This window comes from Pecten maximus, chromosome 5 (assembly GCF_902652985.1).
Source record: "Pecten maximus chromosome 5, xPecMax1.1, whole genome shotgun sequence".
NCBI classification, from domain to species: Eukaryota; Metazoa; Mollusca; class Bivalvia; order Pectinida; family Pectinidae; genus Pecten; species Pecten maximus.
The window spans coordinates 4,352,804-4,371,856 of NC_047019.1; the positions used below are offsets into that span (position 1 = coordinate 4,352,804).

The window sequence follows — 19,053 nt, forward strand, 5'->3', positions numbered from 1 at the left end:
TTCATCGAAACATATCCTTCAGCTAGAAACCAAATACAGACAAGCCCGGAGATAAAAACCCGGAGTGTTTTATATATTAGAATCCTAGCATCTCTTCCTGTTTTGAATCGAGGGTTATGATTGATTATATGATGAAGGCGTAGAGATGTCTGCCTGTCATGGTCTGTCCGGCCTCAGAACAAATCCATTCTTCATACCAAATATTTCGTAGTGAGTCAATTATTCATGGGATCCGTTTACTGTTTTATAAGTGCGTCGGCAGCGGGCGTCTGTCATATCTCGGACGATTCTTAGCGGGAGTACCATTCTATTATTTTACAAGGTGTACTATATCGATCACTGATGCGTTATGGAACCACTGTCCGGGTCATGGTGGACTTATCGTGTTTATCCCACAGACAAGAAAATGTAAAACAGTTAGCTTGTCTCTTCATTAGAATAATGATTGAATAACTCAATTTGTTATTAAAAACCCAATAAATTGTATTCAAATGTGAAGTGAAGAACATTACGATATCCAAAATACTTCCGAATAACTGAAATGGCATTTGATGATGCAACGTTCGCTCTTCCGGAACACCCGGTCGCATTAGGGTTCTGATGCTAATTTTATTTTGCTCAAAGCCTGCCTTCGTTTTATCACTTTCGTATTGAAGTTACAGTTTTGTTTGCTTGCTAAAGTTTTATCTGCTATGCAATTTTGCTTAAGTAGTCTTAAGAGCCAGTCCAAAAAAATGAAAAGAAAAAAAAATGAAACAGAACAAAGAAGACATTAATTGAAACGAAAGAAAAACATTCAGAACTGTGGTGTTACATGTACCTCAAGGGAGAAAAGGACCTTTAGGAAATCGGGGTTTGGGACGGGATGTATATTTACAACTGAGTAACCAGATACAATGTATAGGTATTTGATATATAACACGTTATCAAAGTAAAATATCGTTTGGTTTTTTGCTTGGTATATCGCCCCATGAACAGACGGGGCCATTTTGAGTCTACTTGTAGTGCCTTTCTCACTGAACATCAAGTGGGGACCCCGTCGAATGCCATCCATTGTAATTAGGGTAAAGTGTCGTGCCCAAGGACACAAACTCGACATCACAGACGGGATCGTGTTTTCAGCTTCCCCACAAACACAAACTGACAGGGGTATGTAGAGTCGAACCACACACCTCGGATCTTCACCTGAGGTTACGTGGTCGGCGCTCCTAGAGTTTTAGCGCCGACAATGCGAACAAATGGTTTTGTCACATTTTGGAGGAAAATCGCCTTTTGATCAAGATACATACAATGGTATGTTTTGTCAAATAAAGTATATACATAACTGTTTCAGTGTTTGTTTAAAAGGGGGAAGCGGTGACCGATTGCTTAAGGGGTCCCGACACTTTATCACTAGTCCTCCACCTCTGGGTTGCGAGTTCGAAACTCACCTCCAAGAGCTAGCACGTCTTAATTAAACGTCTTGGCTGTTAATAGGACGTTAAATGAATAAATAAACCAAGTGTGTTTAATATATTATGCAACCGATAAATAAGTCGTGTACTTAACGAAAGTTAACGCTTATATCACGTGCTGTAAGTCGTGTTGTCAGTAAATGATACAGCGGGCTATACACGTGTAAACAGGTGAATGGTTTACACGAGAATGGCACTCAGAATAGCACGTGTCTGTGTGTGACCCTCTCCCTTCCCGAGCTCTCCCCCACAACGCCGATCTCAATGCCACTTCACATCAACATAATATGCAGGCCGGCAACGAAAATGGCGTCAACGTCGTACGGAGGGACGATTCAAGTGAACGGTTCTTGTGAAGCCTCCTGGGATGGCATGTCACTTGGCCGTCTGCTAGTGTGAATAATGCCCAGCCGCAGACCGACCCCGGCTTTATGGTGTACCAAGCACGTCGGCAATGCTCGGATGAAAGGGCCGGGGTATGCTCAGGAATCCAAGACATTTCTATGTATGTTTTATTTTCTTATTTTAACAGGTGTCATAAATAAACCCTCTTTTTCTATTCCTTGGAACGGGCACCATAGCTACACAATGTTAACGGGTTCTTTCTTTTTGTCAATCGACAAAGGGGTCAAATTAGACACCATTGTGATTTACTTAATATCACATATCAACGGTCTTCAACATCATACAGCGTTGCAAAAATCCGCAAACAAAATATATGATTTATAATTGTCTTTGCTTTTGTTTAGTTTGCAATAGACGTAACTCTTTCAACCTACTGAAACATATTCCTGATAATTTGATTATCATAGAATTCTGTTAAAACAGCATAAAAATATTTATGTGTGGTAGGTCGGATATAATGAGAAAATGTTGCTAAACCACCAACGATATGAGGTCGCATTGTGGGTTAGGCCTTATTTTGATGAATGGGCCTAATGTCGAAGTATATCGCAGATAAAGATTTAACACATCATTAACAGCCAACATTACTTCATCCGCAACTGAAGAATATATAATCCATTTTACCTCAGTTTTATTTTTATGAGGTTTATTTTAATGTGTGAACCAGACGCCTTTTCCTTTGTGAATCTTGCATGATATCAATTATCTTGTCTCGGATATAAAACGCCGCCTCATCCTCGCTCTTTGTATTCCCTGTCGTTAAATGTCTGTATCTTAGCACTTGTCTGGGGTTTCATTGATGACTTAACCAAGGAAAATGGTATTTGTGGAGTTCAAACAAGCCCATGTAAGATCTACAAATAACTAAACACTGTTACCCAATTACATTTATTTATCTAATGACAGTTAGCTCAAACGAACGGAATTATGGTATATTATCGAGCATTCGATTTATGGTCGCTGAGATTTAAACAAATCTATTCTGAAGGGCAATCTCAATAAACTCGAGACTATGCACCTTTATGACCTGTAAAATCTTAATGATGCTTTCTGATACAGTTATACAAGGTTGTAAATATATTAACGTTGTACATAAAGGGAAATAATATCAAACTACTTCTTTGAATGGGTTGGTTAAATTCATCAGCAGGACTTTTTGAGTTGTCATAGAAATTTTTAGAATAAAAAATACTTAGAAATTAAATAAAGCTCATCAGAGTATTAAAACATTTCGACTGTCAGATGAAAAAATATATAGATCTCAATTAATAGTTTAGATTGAGTAGAATACTAAACAAATTTTACATGTGTATATTTTTAATCACGAGGATTATATACGTATTTTTATAAGCAATCATGTAATTTTTCACCTGCGAATCTAGGTAATGGTTTTTTTCATTCAAGAGGATAGCGGTCGGTTAGAATGCCGGTCACGTAACCCCAGGTGAAGACCCGAGGTGCGTGGTTCGACTCTCTATACGTGTCCGTTAGTTTTTATCGAGAAGCTGTTGAGGTTGTGTTTTTGTGTAAGACAGTTTCCCTAATTGCTCTGTATGTCATGCGACGTGTCTCCCGTTTGTTGTGCAGTCAGGTAGTCACCAACTACTACAAGGATACCCCGCCTCAAAATGACCCTGGCTGTTCACTGGGCGATGATAAGCCCAGCAAACAAACACTTATTAAACAGGAAAGCGTCATTGGGTTAAGGGAAAATATAATATCCCAGAAATTGATATAGCATCTCAAAAAAATTGCTGAAATCATGGAATAGACAGAGTATTCAATACAAAAGACGGTTAAAGTGTTTCTTAAATCCAAAACCCGTCCACCATGCTCTCACCTATAAGGCGATCCCCGGTCCATAGCCGAGTGCTTATTGGACATCTAGCCAACGTCAAAATCTAGCATTCGCTGAAATGTGTTGTATCTGAATAATATTTCTTGACTTCCCTTTGGGCCATATATATAAGTATTACTTACCTTCACAACAAAATGGTCAAGATACACATTGTATAATCCTGAACTTTTTTTCTATGATGCAAACTCAGAGATGCATTCGGTGGTAAGAAGCAAGGTTCATAATCGACACATTATCCGTTCGTTGGCAATATTACGTTCTTGTCCGGAGCTACTTACCCTAAACAATGCATGTTGTCCGTTTCTTTGTCCAACATACAATCTTAGTGTCCCTGCCGTAGACCGTCTGTCCACAGTTTTTATCACTCTCTCATAAATTCTATTGCAATCCACAAATAGTTTGACATGAGTCCCCGACAAAGAAAGTGCAAGTTTATGCCACTGATTGTCGGCAAGTCGGTATGGGAATGTTTCGACAAGTGTTTGTTGGTCATGAGTATAATGGAACCGGATTTCATCCCTCCGTCCACTGCTCTCGATTTCTAAAAATCTGAAAATGAAAAGAAAAAATATGTAAGAGAAACATATATAGCTACTGGACCGAAAGCGCAGACTTGGGGTCAAAGATCACGAGGACGTGTTGAAAGACGAAAACAATTTGGGAAAAAGTTTCCAATCTTAACTAAAAACTGTTTAGTTCATTTCACATGACTTTATCTACTTTTCGTCGTTAATTACGATTTAAATCGCATCTGTACCAGTTGGAAAGGTTCCACAATATGCTTGTTGTACAGCTTTTTCTTGATGTTTTGAGATAATTATTCACATTTTATTTCCTTATTTGGAATAACGTTATCAGCTACCTTCCAATTTTACAACACGGGGCAGTAAAGAAAAAAACTATCCGCTGATGAAGGCGTTTTTTCTAAAGAATAATGGTTATTTTATTGCCCAATTTTTGCGAATTGTACCGCATTTTATTTTCCTTTAGACAAGACATACCATTATCAAACCAGTTTATATTCAGTATCGTTACCATAAAATTCTTTTCGAATATTCCATTTTACAAGATAAGTGTAATTATAAAGACCCGCCTCAAAATATGTCGATTTCTTGGTCCAAATTTTATATCCAGATGTCCGTTAAGCGATAAGAAATCTAGAAGAAATCCACATTCCAACCTTTTTACACTGTTTTCATTAAGTATAAACTGTGTTTTCATTCTGGGGATTTCACCTAGCCAACTTAATACTGACGTAAAGACAAATCTGCGAAAGTTTTGATAAATCTATTTAGCACGAAATATATCATGCATAAAGATGGCGAGCTGGATGTCAGAATGGATGTAATGTATAGAAATCCAAAATGAAATAATAAAAAGAAAAAAAGAAAAAAAAGAAAAAAGAAAGAATGTTGATTGATACTATAAATAGCGATTTTATGAAGTAAGAATTACATCGAAATTGCAATATTTTTTTTTAAAAAATGATCTTATTTTGTCCTTCTCAGGATAAACATCTGATAATGCCAGTAAATACTGATATTACTTTCTAAACTGCTCAAGTCCTGTAGTACAGTAAATATTATGATATTGCGTTTGTCAACTGCCTATAACGATCCCCACAAATCCCGCTACCAATTACTGACGCCCAGGCTATTAATTATTATTGTTTATTGATATTTTCCGTTCGTTAAAACTCGACACATGACTAATTTCATGATGATTTCCTGCCCTGCAACACCATTTATTTAATTTCTCGAATGTTTGAGAAACATTACGTAACACCAACATCGATATTTTCACAAAATCAATGTTTGTGTTTACTTTGCAGTTAACAGGCCAATGTAATTATTATTGCAGTCCCATGCTATGATTTAATCATTGAGTTTTGCAAACATTTTTAAATATCGTTATTAGTCATATGAAATTATTTTTTCGGCCACTACCCGTGTCAAGGAGTACACAAAAAAACTGGTATATGTACCATATAACGTAGTACATTAACACATGTGTCGTTTTTGTTCACTTATTATTGAGAAAACATTATTTCAGTTATCAAGTGTACACAGACCTATAGTTACTGAATGTTCCAATAGTAAATGAATCTTCTTGTTATCTTGCTAAACATTCTACCAGTACAACACATTCTTACTAAGCGGTATCGACACGACGTACACAGGGTTTCCGTCAGAGTTACTCCAATATACGCTGAACGCATAATCCAATTTACAAGTATGAAAATAACATCATCTTCTTCGAACTTGCATACTCTCGTAGGTTGTCACATTACTGCGAGCAGGTCGTTTCCCAGGTGATGCTCGAAAACCCTACACTTCCCAACTACACGGTTCATCTGCAGTTGAAACAAGATGTCGCTACGTGTTATGATAGGGGTTGACGAATTATGCACATATGTCCCTGTCTCGGAATTTCTTTCTATATAATCTGGCCCACTTCAGGAAATTTAAGAAAGTATTATTGACCTGATCTCGACAATTCTACGCTTAAACTTTGGCCTTTCCTTTCTCTCTTTATTTTCAGTGGTACTTCCACGGACAGCCAAATTCATATAGCCTTGGATGCTGTGAGGACGCAAAACCCCAAACAAAAACAGCGGCAGTTTTCGAAATGAAAGTGTCTATCCTAGATTCGACCTGTAGATTTTATCGCCATCCGTATATTTTTATTTACCTTAACTCCATAGCAGGTCAATTCCGCTTTCCGCAGGTTAATAAAACGTCAGTCATATACATACATATATATATACACAAAATCAAGAGAGGCAATCTCGTTATTTCCCCTGAGAAACGACCCCCAAAGTTGACGACATCTTAACAGTTCTAGCATCAGAACTGTTAAAAATCTTCTTGATGTGCCTTGTTTATTTTCCGTTTACCCTCCTATCGCCTGTACATATACATACTGTCTATCAGAGAGAACCGCTCAGATTTCTGGTTCTAACCCGCCCCAGCGAATCCTAGACTACCCAATGTCATTTTGTATAAGATATACAGGCGGTTTGTCCAGACGGAAATAGCCTTGCATAGCTGTATGACGTCTCTGTTACTACGATTTTATGTATAAAGTTATATATGTTTGATTTCAATTGGGATAATATTTTGGCACTGCAATGTTTAATAATCTTAAGTGGGTTGTAAATAGGCTCTAGAAATATCTTAGATGGCTTTCGCAAGCTAATGACTTTTCATTCATATTTGAAATGCTTCCATCATACTCCCCGTGTAGTTCACACTTATCCAATTATCTTTGCTTTTTACACTGAGATTTGATTGATTTCTATCCTGTGATGTAGCGATATTATGTAAAGAACAGTAACCGATCTCTTGAGAAACAGTTTGACGTTGATTCCTGATATTATTTACAGGAAATCTCAAAACATATAGAGCGATATTGATACCTTCTTGTAATCTACCAATTTAACCCTGAAAGTATGGTGGGAATTGAGATTTACCATCAGCAAGGAGCTCTTTTATAGTTGTCGTAAAACCTGTTTATGGTTGTTGTAAAACTTTGTACAATTGTCGCAAAGTTTTGGAGTTATTCATCTTACAACAAGCGCGAAACAAGGTACGTCAACTTATGTAAATCATTTTTGTTGGCTCGGATGGAAGCGCGCAAAGGGACACATTGTGGAAGAAAACCCACGCGGTCGGCCAGGAAACCCCTCGCCACGTCTGTTCGGGAAATCGAACCCTGACAGCCTAGGTGAAAGGCAAGTGGGTTACCACTATGCCATCCGAACAGCCATTTACATTTTTAAAGTTGTTACAAAGACTATTTTTTCTGAGCTGTCGTAAAATCTGCAGTTGGTATACAGCTATATCGTTTAATCTATTGCCATATGGAGTTGAAGGTGTGTTCGATATTTTTACGAATACGTTGAAACCATTTTGAGAAAAAGCGATTTGACTTAGTGGTACATGGTGTGTTCTATCAATGAAGATGGACGCTTACTCTTTCGGAACTCTGATCTTTTTGTCCTTTAACTTGTTCAAGATAATCTATGCATTTTTTTTTGTTTTGTTAATATACTGTCCTCGCAGTTAATACAAATCAATACACAGAGTTCCTCACAATAATGACAGTAATATAACGTAAATACAATATATAATTAACCAACTAAATAAAAAAGCACCAACAGGAAGACGAGTGGAAACGAGGTTGACATGTAAGGTCAACCGGTGTATATATAATAAACAGTACTGGTAAAAAAGTACCAGGTACAATGCGAATAATACACAACCGGTGTATATTAAATTAAAGTAGAATTTTGCTGATTACAAGCTTATTATGTACCCAGTTAGAATTTCCTTAAATGCTTAAGTCTTCACCTGGCCTTAATACCTTCGTAGTAAACCCATACACTATGACCTTCCTGCACCATCCCCGGTATCCTTGGCTTGGCTAACGGTGAATTACCGATACAAGATATTTGCCACGCTTACGGGTCACCTGAAGAGTATCTGTGATACTTGGCTCGGGGACAAATCTGATGTTTAGTCATGCTATTCTCATTCTTCGATCCTGGCTAGTTACTGTAACAGTTTTACCATTATGCGGATAACGTGCTTGGTCTGTGACCTGATTTCTGAATCAAGCATGTCAGTAATTAAGAAAGGAATATACACATTGTATATTTGTATCAACATGGAAGGAAGTCTAGCCGTGACCTTCATATAAATAGCCATACGATGTAGGGACCTTGAAAATACGGAATTCATTTTGGCCTCGACCTAAGGTGTTATACATGTACACCAGGAACAAGATTTGGCCGTTTTCCGAGTGACCGCTAAGACAAAAGTGCAAACACCGATCAGACATCAGTCATGGGGCTACTGACATGGCGATTTCTAATACCCGAATGGGTCTCCGTGAGTAGTTGATAGATAAATTCGAAAGCCAGTCTTCATTCAGAGTGAAAAAAAAATGCAAATTCAGCATTTCAGTTTATTTCAAAAGCTGAAAGAGTCTTTGATCCATCGGGAAACTGTAATACTAGAGGATCTGAACGCGAAATTCAGCCTTTGTGAACCAAAGGCATTCCAGGTATGCTTAAACCACACAGGAACAACCATATGCGTTGACATTAGTTATACGTTCTATAGAGAATACACGTGTCTTGCTTAGAAAAATATCTTATTTTATTTAGAACCAAATAACATAACGTCAACTCATTGAATTCCTCAACTATATATAACCCAGATTTGTGATTGTCCATGACCTCGTTTCCGGATACAGGCTGACCCGAGCGAGCTGGCCTTGTCAGGATAGCCAGCTTCGCGTGTATGTCAAGCCACCTACATACATTTCTGGGGACTAACCCATCGGCTGATATACGATATATTGTTCCTTAGGTTTTCTGCCATAATTTATGCTTGAATGATTGCTTGATGAGATTTTAAAGATTTAACGACACAGAGTTATTTTAATCGAACCTAGGTAAATGATTGGTGTCAGAAGTACAAAGGGGACGTAACTCTTGATTGGCATATTTAAATCTAACGAAAATACAACCAGTCAATATAAAATGTCAATTTATAACATACGAACATACTAATCGATTCCGTGTAAATGATTGGTGTCAGAAGTATGAAGGGGAGGTAACTCTGGATTGAAATATTCCCATTCAACGATAAAAAAAAAAAGGGGGGGGGGGGGGAGGAGGTTAACTCTGGTTTGAAATATTCCCATTCAACGGCAATACAATCAGAAAGTCAACGGTTATATCAAGTTATTCCAGCATAATGAGCACGTGATCTTAACATAACAGTCCATACATCACATTATGTTATAAGAGTAATTAAAAATGTGACGAAAAATATTAACGATATACACTCACCTTACGATATCTGAAGAAAATGCTATGATACTCCCAGCATCTCCCACTTCCTGTTTCACTGTTGCTAAAAATGTTACATCACTATTCTCACGTAAAATATGAAAAGCCTCTCTCAACACAGTGTTCGGTAAAGCTAAGTTCCGACTTGGATCTGCAAAAGATGAAATATCAAACATCAGTAATATATGCACCGACTCGGAACTGGAAAATAGCAGATATCAAACATCATAATTACGAAGTGATATTTCTTTAATGAATATCATATATCTTGGTACACGTTAGGCCTAGTTGTACATTCAGAATCGTAAACGTTAACGCGACGATTTCTTCAGTATTTTGGCCATTTCAAATTTAGCTGACAAATGAAGTTTATCTCATAGCGAATTAAAATACTGTGTTATAGAACGTTTGTCCTATTTTGATATTCCAGCTCGATGTCAATTGATAATTTCACATACGATTTTGAAAACAGTTGTTAGGAAATCATGCCTTGCAGTCTATGGCATACTGTACAGTTGTTAAATTTTACGAGGCTCACATTTCGCGGTTGTCTGAGTAGTGTTAAACAACGCCTCATAATCCTTCTGTAGTTAACACTTTTATACTAAGGCAGAGAGACATTAAGGCAAAAACACATTAAGACAGACAGATAGACAGACAGACAGACAGACACGTGGTATGCCAGAAAAGTTTCCAATTTAACGAAAATAACGAATGCTACAGGTTGTCACATACCTAACAAAGATACATTTCATTTAGTTTACCAACAAACTGAAAATATGTGAAATGTCGATATTAATGTTATGTTCGAGCTATAAAGGTTTATAAAAGCTACTACATTGTATATTGTGAAATGATATATATCTATCTTAAACTGTGGGTTATGTTGCAAGCTTGCCTCCGTTTTATAATTGGCTGCAGATCTTAATCGAAATGATTACGATGATATTGGACAATAATTAACAATTCAACTATACTTTTCCTTTGTTGACATATATTTGTGAAGAAAATTATTGATTAAGATGTTATGTAATGCTAAATATAAAAGATTAATTATCAAACTTGGAGAATAATTAATCTCTCCCAAACCGGTAATAGAAAATCGTGATATTGAGGTATATGATTAAAATGATTGGGTATAGATAATATTTCATTCGCTAGTCCTATTACAGATTTTCTGGAGATCGAATTTCGTCCAAATTGATTTTATTTCAACTGGAGTTTTTTTTAACACTGTTGTTAGTCATCACAAAGCAAGGTTATACTCACTACCGTACACAGTATCAAGTATGCAGAGAGGGAATTTGGATAAGCCCTAGCACCAGGTAAATTTTCTTTTAGAACATTATCAGGAAAGAGAGGAAATTTTCATTATAACCCGGAAATGTTGTAAGCCGTATCGCTATTTCGGAGAAGATACAGGCCGACATTAAACGACAGTTATGATTGCCGCAGGCCCTGCTCCATTCAGCACTAAACACTTGTTCGCCGTGTCTGGTTCACCGGGACGAGAATGAGGGTGGTACTCCTGGAATTCTCTGAATGGTAGTAAAATGAGTCAAAATCATGTAAACTCGTTTAAACTTGTAATCACAGAACTGTACTAAGATAGTGGTGTTTCTTCCATTGGTAATTCCCGTGTTCGGTATGGTTCAACCTTTCCAGAATACAATTATATGTGAAATCAATTAAACTAGAAATCTATCTAGGTATGAATTTGAAATAAAGTAAATGCTTCCAGAATGAAATAAAATTAAAGTCTGGTAATTGCTGGTTTAGAGTTATTTTTAGCTCGTCCATGTCTGGGCCAAGTTATATCATACATTTAGCCATGAATGAAATTCTGTTTACCGCTTATCAGTTGCTAACACAGCGGTGGAGTTGCCGTTTGAGAATCTTACACTGCAGAGAGATATTTTTAGTACACGGTATCGCCCCAGGGCTACTTAACAAACCCACAGCCTCAACAAAAACAGAAGACGAGATAATTATTAAACAAATTATTAATTTTATTAATTATGACACCCCGAATTGAAAGTGTCTAGTGTTCATGCTGTTTAGACCGCTGTAAAAACGACAGCGCATACCTTATCTTGTGTCAAAATCTCCCTTGCCGTATTATACGAGTGTAAAGGTGTATAAGTATAAAAAGCATGGTTCCCCAAAATAGTTTCTCTTCCAGACATTCATAAATTGATATGTATTTAAAGTGCAGTTGGGATAGCATCATTTTTCTCGTGTCTGCACTCGTGTAATCTCGCGAGATCTGGACCACCTTCCGTTAATTGGCAAAAGCGGCATGGCCAGCATTGTTTTGGGCATATATGCATTTCAGACTGAACCGTCAAATCAATTTTAAACTAGCACGCGCTCTTTTTCCGAAATAACTTTATGATTTTATCAAATATGAAATGTCTCCTCTAAAACAAATATCATGTTGCTTAATATTCGACAGTGAAGCTCTATTTTGATAAATTATAGTATCACGAAGCTCTCATTTGATCAGAAAATTCATTCTATACAACATTCCTTATAATTGGAAATGTGAAAGGTGCAAATATCCTGTGTGTCTCCATCACAAATGATATTATAAGCAAACAAAGGAATCTTATATTTGAAAAAAAAAAAATTTATTTAAGAGTAAGTCCAATCGTTTAAGATCAGGAATCATGTTGGAACTAAATAAACCGTGTGGACTATGTTAGTACGCACGTTAAACAAATCCGTAAACATACGGGAAGTTTCTATAATGAGAATGGATGTGGTTTTAACGACATATTCAAGATGAGTGGATGTGACGCGTACTGTTTGATTCCGAAAACAAAATGGCGTCAAGGCATCAACAGGCATTGGAATGGGATTATAGAAAGAAAAAAAAATCTGATGGAAGATGGCTACTCCATTTCTTTGATAAGATTGTCATGGCTGTTGAAGTACGGAGGTCTGTTAACAGGGCCTGGTATAAAGTCGCTCCCTCCCAAATCTGATAACCGTCCATCGCAGGTAATTATCCCGTAACTAGTGGGGATCTAGATGATGGCAATGTAAAAACACAGGTGCGCATACATATACACACGCGCATATATAACTTAGCAACACAAATGACGAAGGAAGAACACTTTTCGACTCGTGCCCTGTTCGAGGCCCGGTCAGGGCACGAGTCAAAAAGTTGTCTTCCTTCGTCATTTGTGTTGCTAAGTTATATATCTATTTATTAGCACAATGTATCATATACATTATGTGTTGGTGATCCGAAGATATAGATTTGAATTTCCTGTCGTAGTTGTACCGAGAGAAATATATGCACATATATATATAACATGTCATTCTAAAAATATATTACAATAAACAGCCGTACACAGCTATATAATAGTTGTGTTCATTTCTTACGTTTCGTACGATAGTCTTGGTGGTGATTAGTTATGTCGCCTTCATTTCTCTTTCTAGATACTAGTCCTCGAACTTGCGGCTCCGGGTGCAAGGAATTAAAATCAGCTACATATTTACAGTATTACAGCTCATATATAGTATTTACAAATCTCCAGTAGTGACGAGGTAGCCCAGACTAAAAGACCGAGGTCAAATCAGAACGAGGCCAACGAAAAAATGGCATCGATCGATAATATACATGTCTGAGTAGATCACGAGACACATTCTTGTCCGGTTCACATGCACGTGCATTCATAAGATCTGAATCATTACAATAACGTGTAAGCATGTTCACTGTAAGTACACAACACCGGTTTATGATTGACGTCACTTCCTGTACAGTATACCTGCCTATAGGCCCCTATGATTGACCATGCATACCTGTCGTGGTAGAGTAAATAACATGATATAGAACACACATACCTTCATATCATGATGTTTGATCAGGACATATGAGTACCGAGTAGCGATATACTAGAATAGGTATGTTTCGGCAACACCAACATTAATTTAAAACAAAGATGAAGCACATCGTAGTAAGGTAGCATACACCCTTAATAAAACGCTGATATCAATATGTACATTGACAAAAAAGACATTTGGGAATATAACTCCATATCAGCCGGTAGTTAGTAGGTAGTTTCGGCGTTGTTCGCTCTTGAAGCACTAAATTATGATTGCGCCCATCAAACATTCTATTTGCTGTTTCCGTAACATATATTGTTGGTGCACCAATTCCTCTAAGCGGTAATCTGTTGCGCAAAATCATAACGTTAACATTACCTTTTTACAGTGAAACCTGAAACACCGACCCTGTATGGGACCGATTCAATAGTAGGTGTCAGATATGACTGTGTGTCGGTAAAGTCAAGTGTGTCGGATATGGCAGTGTGTCGGTAAAGTCAGTGTGTCGGATATGAAAGTGTGTCGATAAAGTCAATGTGTCAGATATGTCAGTGTGTCGGTAAAGTCAAGTGTGCCGGATATGGCAGTGTGTCGATAAAGTCAATGTGTCAGATATGACTTTGTGTCGGTAAAGTTAGTTTGTCGCATATGACTGTGTGTCGGTAAGGTCAGTGTGTCGGATATGACTTTGTGTCGGTAAGGTCAGTGTGTCGGATATGACAGTGTGTCGGTAAGGTCAGTGTGTCGGATATGACTGTGTGTCAGTAAAGTCAGTGTGTCAGATATGTCAGTGTGTCGGTAAAGTCAGTATTTCGGATATGACAGTGTGTCGGTAAAGTCAGTATGTCGGATATGTCAGTGTGTCGGTAAAGTCAGGGTCGGAAATGTCAATGGAGCACGTCGCCGTTCTGTTTGATAAATCGGATGATACACGATGTCGTTAAAGTCAATTGTCGACAAAGTCGGGTTTCACTATAAAACGTTTCATCTATACACAGAAGATTGTTCGATAGTGCCCATTGTCACATGATCAACAATCACTCATCGTTATCTTCAAATTCAATCTACAATCCATAGCAGAATCAGCCATCAGCACATTACTTAATAATGAAGTCACGGAAATATTTGCCAATGTATGGAAATATAAATGTTGTTCTCATGAATTATTTACCAGACAATTTAACTTTTCAATCAAAACTTTGCATATCAACAGACAAACATTATATAAAAGCTTTGTGGTGAGTTAGACATATCATCTCGAATCCCAAGATAGATATTATGTATCGGTGCAGAAACAGCAATGCAAGATAAGCTTGGATAACTGTTTTGAAATGCAAATATACTACTGCAAAATGTAGAAATAATGCGTGGAATATAGTATGTAGAGTTAATTAATTTTGTTTTGTTCATGTCAGCAGGGCAACTCAGAACGAATGCCACTTTATCCGAAAACCCAAAAGGATGACTTCATTTGTAGATGAAATAGTATGCATGCTAAGGTTTTGGTGAATTGCGGCGTTGACAGATGTTCATAATAACAAAACAATCAATGTGTGTCCTTGATTAATTTTTTTGGAGGATTAACCTAAGATGCGCCAATTTATATCTTCATGTTTTAGCGAAGTGTCATAATGACACACTAATTGGTATCATTTAGGTCTTAACGGAGAGTCATAATGACACACAATTTGGTATCATGAGCTCAGCGGAGTGTCTTAATGACACACAATTTGGTATCATTCAGGTTTCATTATGAATTTAGCTCAGTGTCATAATTGTTGCATTGTATTGCTACATAGTTGTTTAAACAGAAGCGATGTCCTTTTATTCCATAAAGGAGCTTTTTTACTCGCTTCTTTTTCTTCAAATACAATACCTACCCGTTCAAACTCGTATGAAACTCATAACTCATTCAGTAGACAGGGAAATTTTAATCAAATCCATATGGCGTACATATAATTTTTGGCAATTTTGTTTTTGACCGCTATGAACAGCTGCCGTATTATTTTAACACACAAATGCTCGCTACGGCGGTCGTTTCCTTTTCAACTGTATATATGAAGACCACGTGTTGGTTCAGAGAGTACCAATACGTCCACAATTCCATTCTGAACCGGAAGTAACGTAGCGATCAATGTCGGCTTAACCTACTTAATGCATTATGAGCACTAAGACATTCAAGAGAAACGCTTACGTTGATGAAAACACGTTGGAAATGACAAGAAGATTGATAAAGCATTTAAAATAGGCGCGAAGACTGTCCTGAAGTCAATAAGTTCTATGTTTGCACAGCGGTAAAATCAATTAATTGATGAAGGATTTAATACCAATCGCCATGGAATAATTCCTTACTATAAATCTATAAAAACCAATAGTCGGGTAGCTTTAGTTCATTGATTCAGTGACCGTAAAATAAGGGACATGTACATCTTAACGATCTTATGTGTATCTCTATCGGACAATAAGATAAATGGACCAGGTCATATTAACCCGCCGACTTTCTCGGTAAACAGGTATCAATTTAAAAGTAGATAGGTGTTGGCCTTCAGAGTCAGTAAGATATTATTTGTATCTAAGTCCGCAACTATGCCTCCCTTTCTGAATTTCAATACGGTTGGTCCACTGCCGAGTCCTACAAAGACCAAACAGCTGAATTGTGCAGTTCGATATTCAATATTCGGCTAAATAACTGTTCTATTTGTATCAATATATAATTCATATCCAAATGTACTAACTTAAGCGCGCTCCTTGTAAATCGTTACAGGGATATCTCTTTGTTTTAAATACGTAGTCTTACAAATTGGATATTTTTCGTTGCATGCTCACTGTTTTCTCTCACTTTTTACTTTTAACTAGCCTGGTCTTTATAACGAACATGGATTCATTTTCGTGAAACTGGTCTGCATAACGAATATGGATTCATTTTTGAGAGACTGGTCTGCAATACGATCATGGATGCATTTTCCTAAGTCTGGTCTGCGTGAGACTGGTCTACATAACAAAAATCAATTAATTTACGTGAGACTGGTCGCTATAGCGAACATCAAAAAACATTTTCGTGAGAAATGCAGGCATCTTTGTGGAATTAGTGAAGAAAGATTTTCAAGTTTCTTGTTTCGAATGCGAAGCTCGCAAGTAAGAAATCTGCAAACATTAAAATGTGTACATTATTTCTTTTGTAGACGTACTCATTTCCTCGGTGATAAATCCGGGCGTTTTAGAAGTCTAAAAACATTGTTAATCGTACGTATATGATAAGTTCAATCAAAGATAAACCATTTCCTACCCCGTCTAATTAGTTTATCAGCACGCGACTGTGTAGAACGTGATAATTTCGCCAGCCAATACATATACTCTTGATAATGAAGCGGGTCCGGAAAGGGTGTACCGAGATATATTATAAAAATAAGCAAAAATGATGTAGTGGGTGGGAAGATACGATAAAAATATGCAGCTTTAAGAATCAAAATGAAGATAACTTTTCTATATTCGAAACGCTTTCGAAGGTGACAGAAATGTCATCTAAACCGGAAGTTGATAAACAGGAAGTGAAAGATAATTATCACGATCCAGTCAAGTCATGCGTTACAGATATTTGTCGATACCAGCGTCATTCATAGAAAATTGGGAAATAGTTCTTATGCCATGGGATCATCTTGACATGAAATTTTAACTTTAAATATTGATAATTAGAACCAGGAGTTGATTACAACGAAAATAAATCAAATATCAATATTGAATGTTAATCCCGAATTGTTGTTGATATCCTCACAAATTCAAACTTAAGCAATTCCATTATGATGAGAGTTGAGACGGAAATAAATTCAAATACTTTGAATGGCATTGCCGATAAGAAAATGCGCTTGCTTTAATCAACGCTAGCATCACTCTACGATATTATGTCACGTGACACCATTGAAGGAGATTGCCTTGAGTAACGTATTTCTTTCCGCTGATAATGACCATTTTGAAGGCAGTATCTTCGGGCATGTCTTTCCATTGAGGAGTCATACAGCTTTTCTTTATCACCGCGACGCTTGATTTATATAGATATCCTTGCGAAGCTTAACATCATATCAGTTGTATGATGTTTGTATCCTATATTGATGTACGGTAAACTACTCGTTGTATTATAAAAGGATTGAAATGCATATTTTCAACATTAATGATGGTATGAAACCCTGTTGCTTTCAAAGATAGTCTTCAAAATTTGCTACCTCGAACCACTTTTTGTCAATAGCAGCCATAAACGAATGAGAACATACGATAGCATATCTTAGAGAATACATTTCTAAGCGTCTGTGTTCCATTCCATCGTTAATTAATGTACCGAAAGTGAATTTCAATTCTGATAGGCCTTGAAAAAACTATGATTTATTTATTTATTTTTTTTAAATCTGTTTAACTAATGTTAGAACAGCCATTCTTTAGAGAATAATACATTGCTTCCTCTCATTTCAATCTGGCCACTATACCGTCAAGCGCAATCGTATTGGAAATTTTGGCATTAATGTAAACTATTTCGTTTACAGCAATTGCGAAATAAAGTTATCTTAATTGAAATCAATCGCTCTAGTTGGCCCGGATTGAAGCTCGTGAGGGGTCTTATTGTGGGAGGAAACCGGAGTACCCGGGGGAAACCCCCGTGGTCGGGCAGGCGACCTTATACCTCATGGGGCCGCGGTGGCCGAGTGGTTAAGGTGTCCCGACACTTTAACACTAGCCCTCCACCACTGGGTTGCGAGTTCGAAACCTACGTGGGCAGTTGCCAGGTACTGACCGTAGGCCGGTGGTTTTTCTCTCCGGGTTACTCCGCCTTCCTCAAACCCCAAACCTGGGCACCGTCCTTAAATGACCCTGGCTGTTAATAGGACGTTAAACAAAAACAAACCAAACCAAACCTTATACCTTTTCACGTCCGACCGGGAAATCGAACCTCGGCCGCCTGGGTGAAAGGCAAGTTTGTTACCACTTTTGCCATCCGACCGATTTTGTCAAAGTTTCAATTTGAAGGCAATACTTCACGAAAATGCCCGAACAGTTGAAATATTATTCCATTTGTCGCAATGTAGTGACAAAACCGGCTATCATCATCAATTGATATACAAATACATACTGTATGTTTTACGATTAAGTAGATATTCAAAGATGATATCCATTTGTGTTCTTGCCTAAGAGGTTGTTGAGCGGTAAATTCTTTTTATGGACTACAAAGTCCAGAGGATGGTATACATGCATTTGGTGTTCATTAAAAGATGTTGTGTTTTTATCTTAAATAATTTGCTTGATTTATGGCGTTATTTGCTATGCTTTTGGCCCCTTAGAATCAATGACAAATGGACGTAATTGAATAGCTGTGTGCTGCAATTAAACATTCATAACACTGCATATCTGGTAATATTTGCGGTGGATTTAAATTCGCTATATTAGCGGCCGTTAAATATAACGCAAAAAAAAAAAATTCTCAGTGAATATTTATAAAGGAAAACATGTTTAGAAGTGTTAGTTAACTAGAGAATGTTATAAGGCGTGGTTTCGCGAAATCAAATACCCGCCAACCGGCCAGTCTCGGACAACCGCGAAATATGAGGCCCCGTGAAATTTAACGACGATACAGTAGATTGAATTTTATCATTTTATTC

At 37.2% G+C, this 19,053-nt stretch overlaps 1 protein-coding gene across 1 annotated transcript in view; it reads right to left on the reverse strand.

The window, feature by feature from the left end:
• The window catches only part of LOC117326713 (protein kinase C-binding protein NELL1-like), a 101,127-nt gene that overhangs the window by 32,366 nt on the left and 49,708 nt on the right, over positions 1-19,053 (reverse strand). Inside the window, exons 3-4 of the mRNA XM_033883436.1 lie at positions 9,578-9,728; positions 3,996-4,266 (exon numbers count right to left, since the gene is read on the reverse strand). Of these exons, the coding sequence (XP_033739327.1) occupies positions 3,996-4,266; positions 9,578-9,728 (422 nt within the window). The remainder of the gene's footprint in view (positions 1-3,995; positions 4,267-9,577; positions 9,729-19,053) is intronic.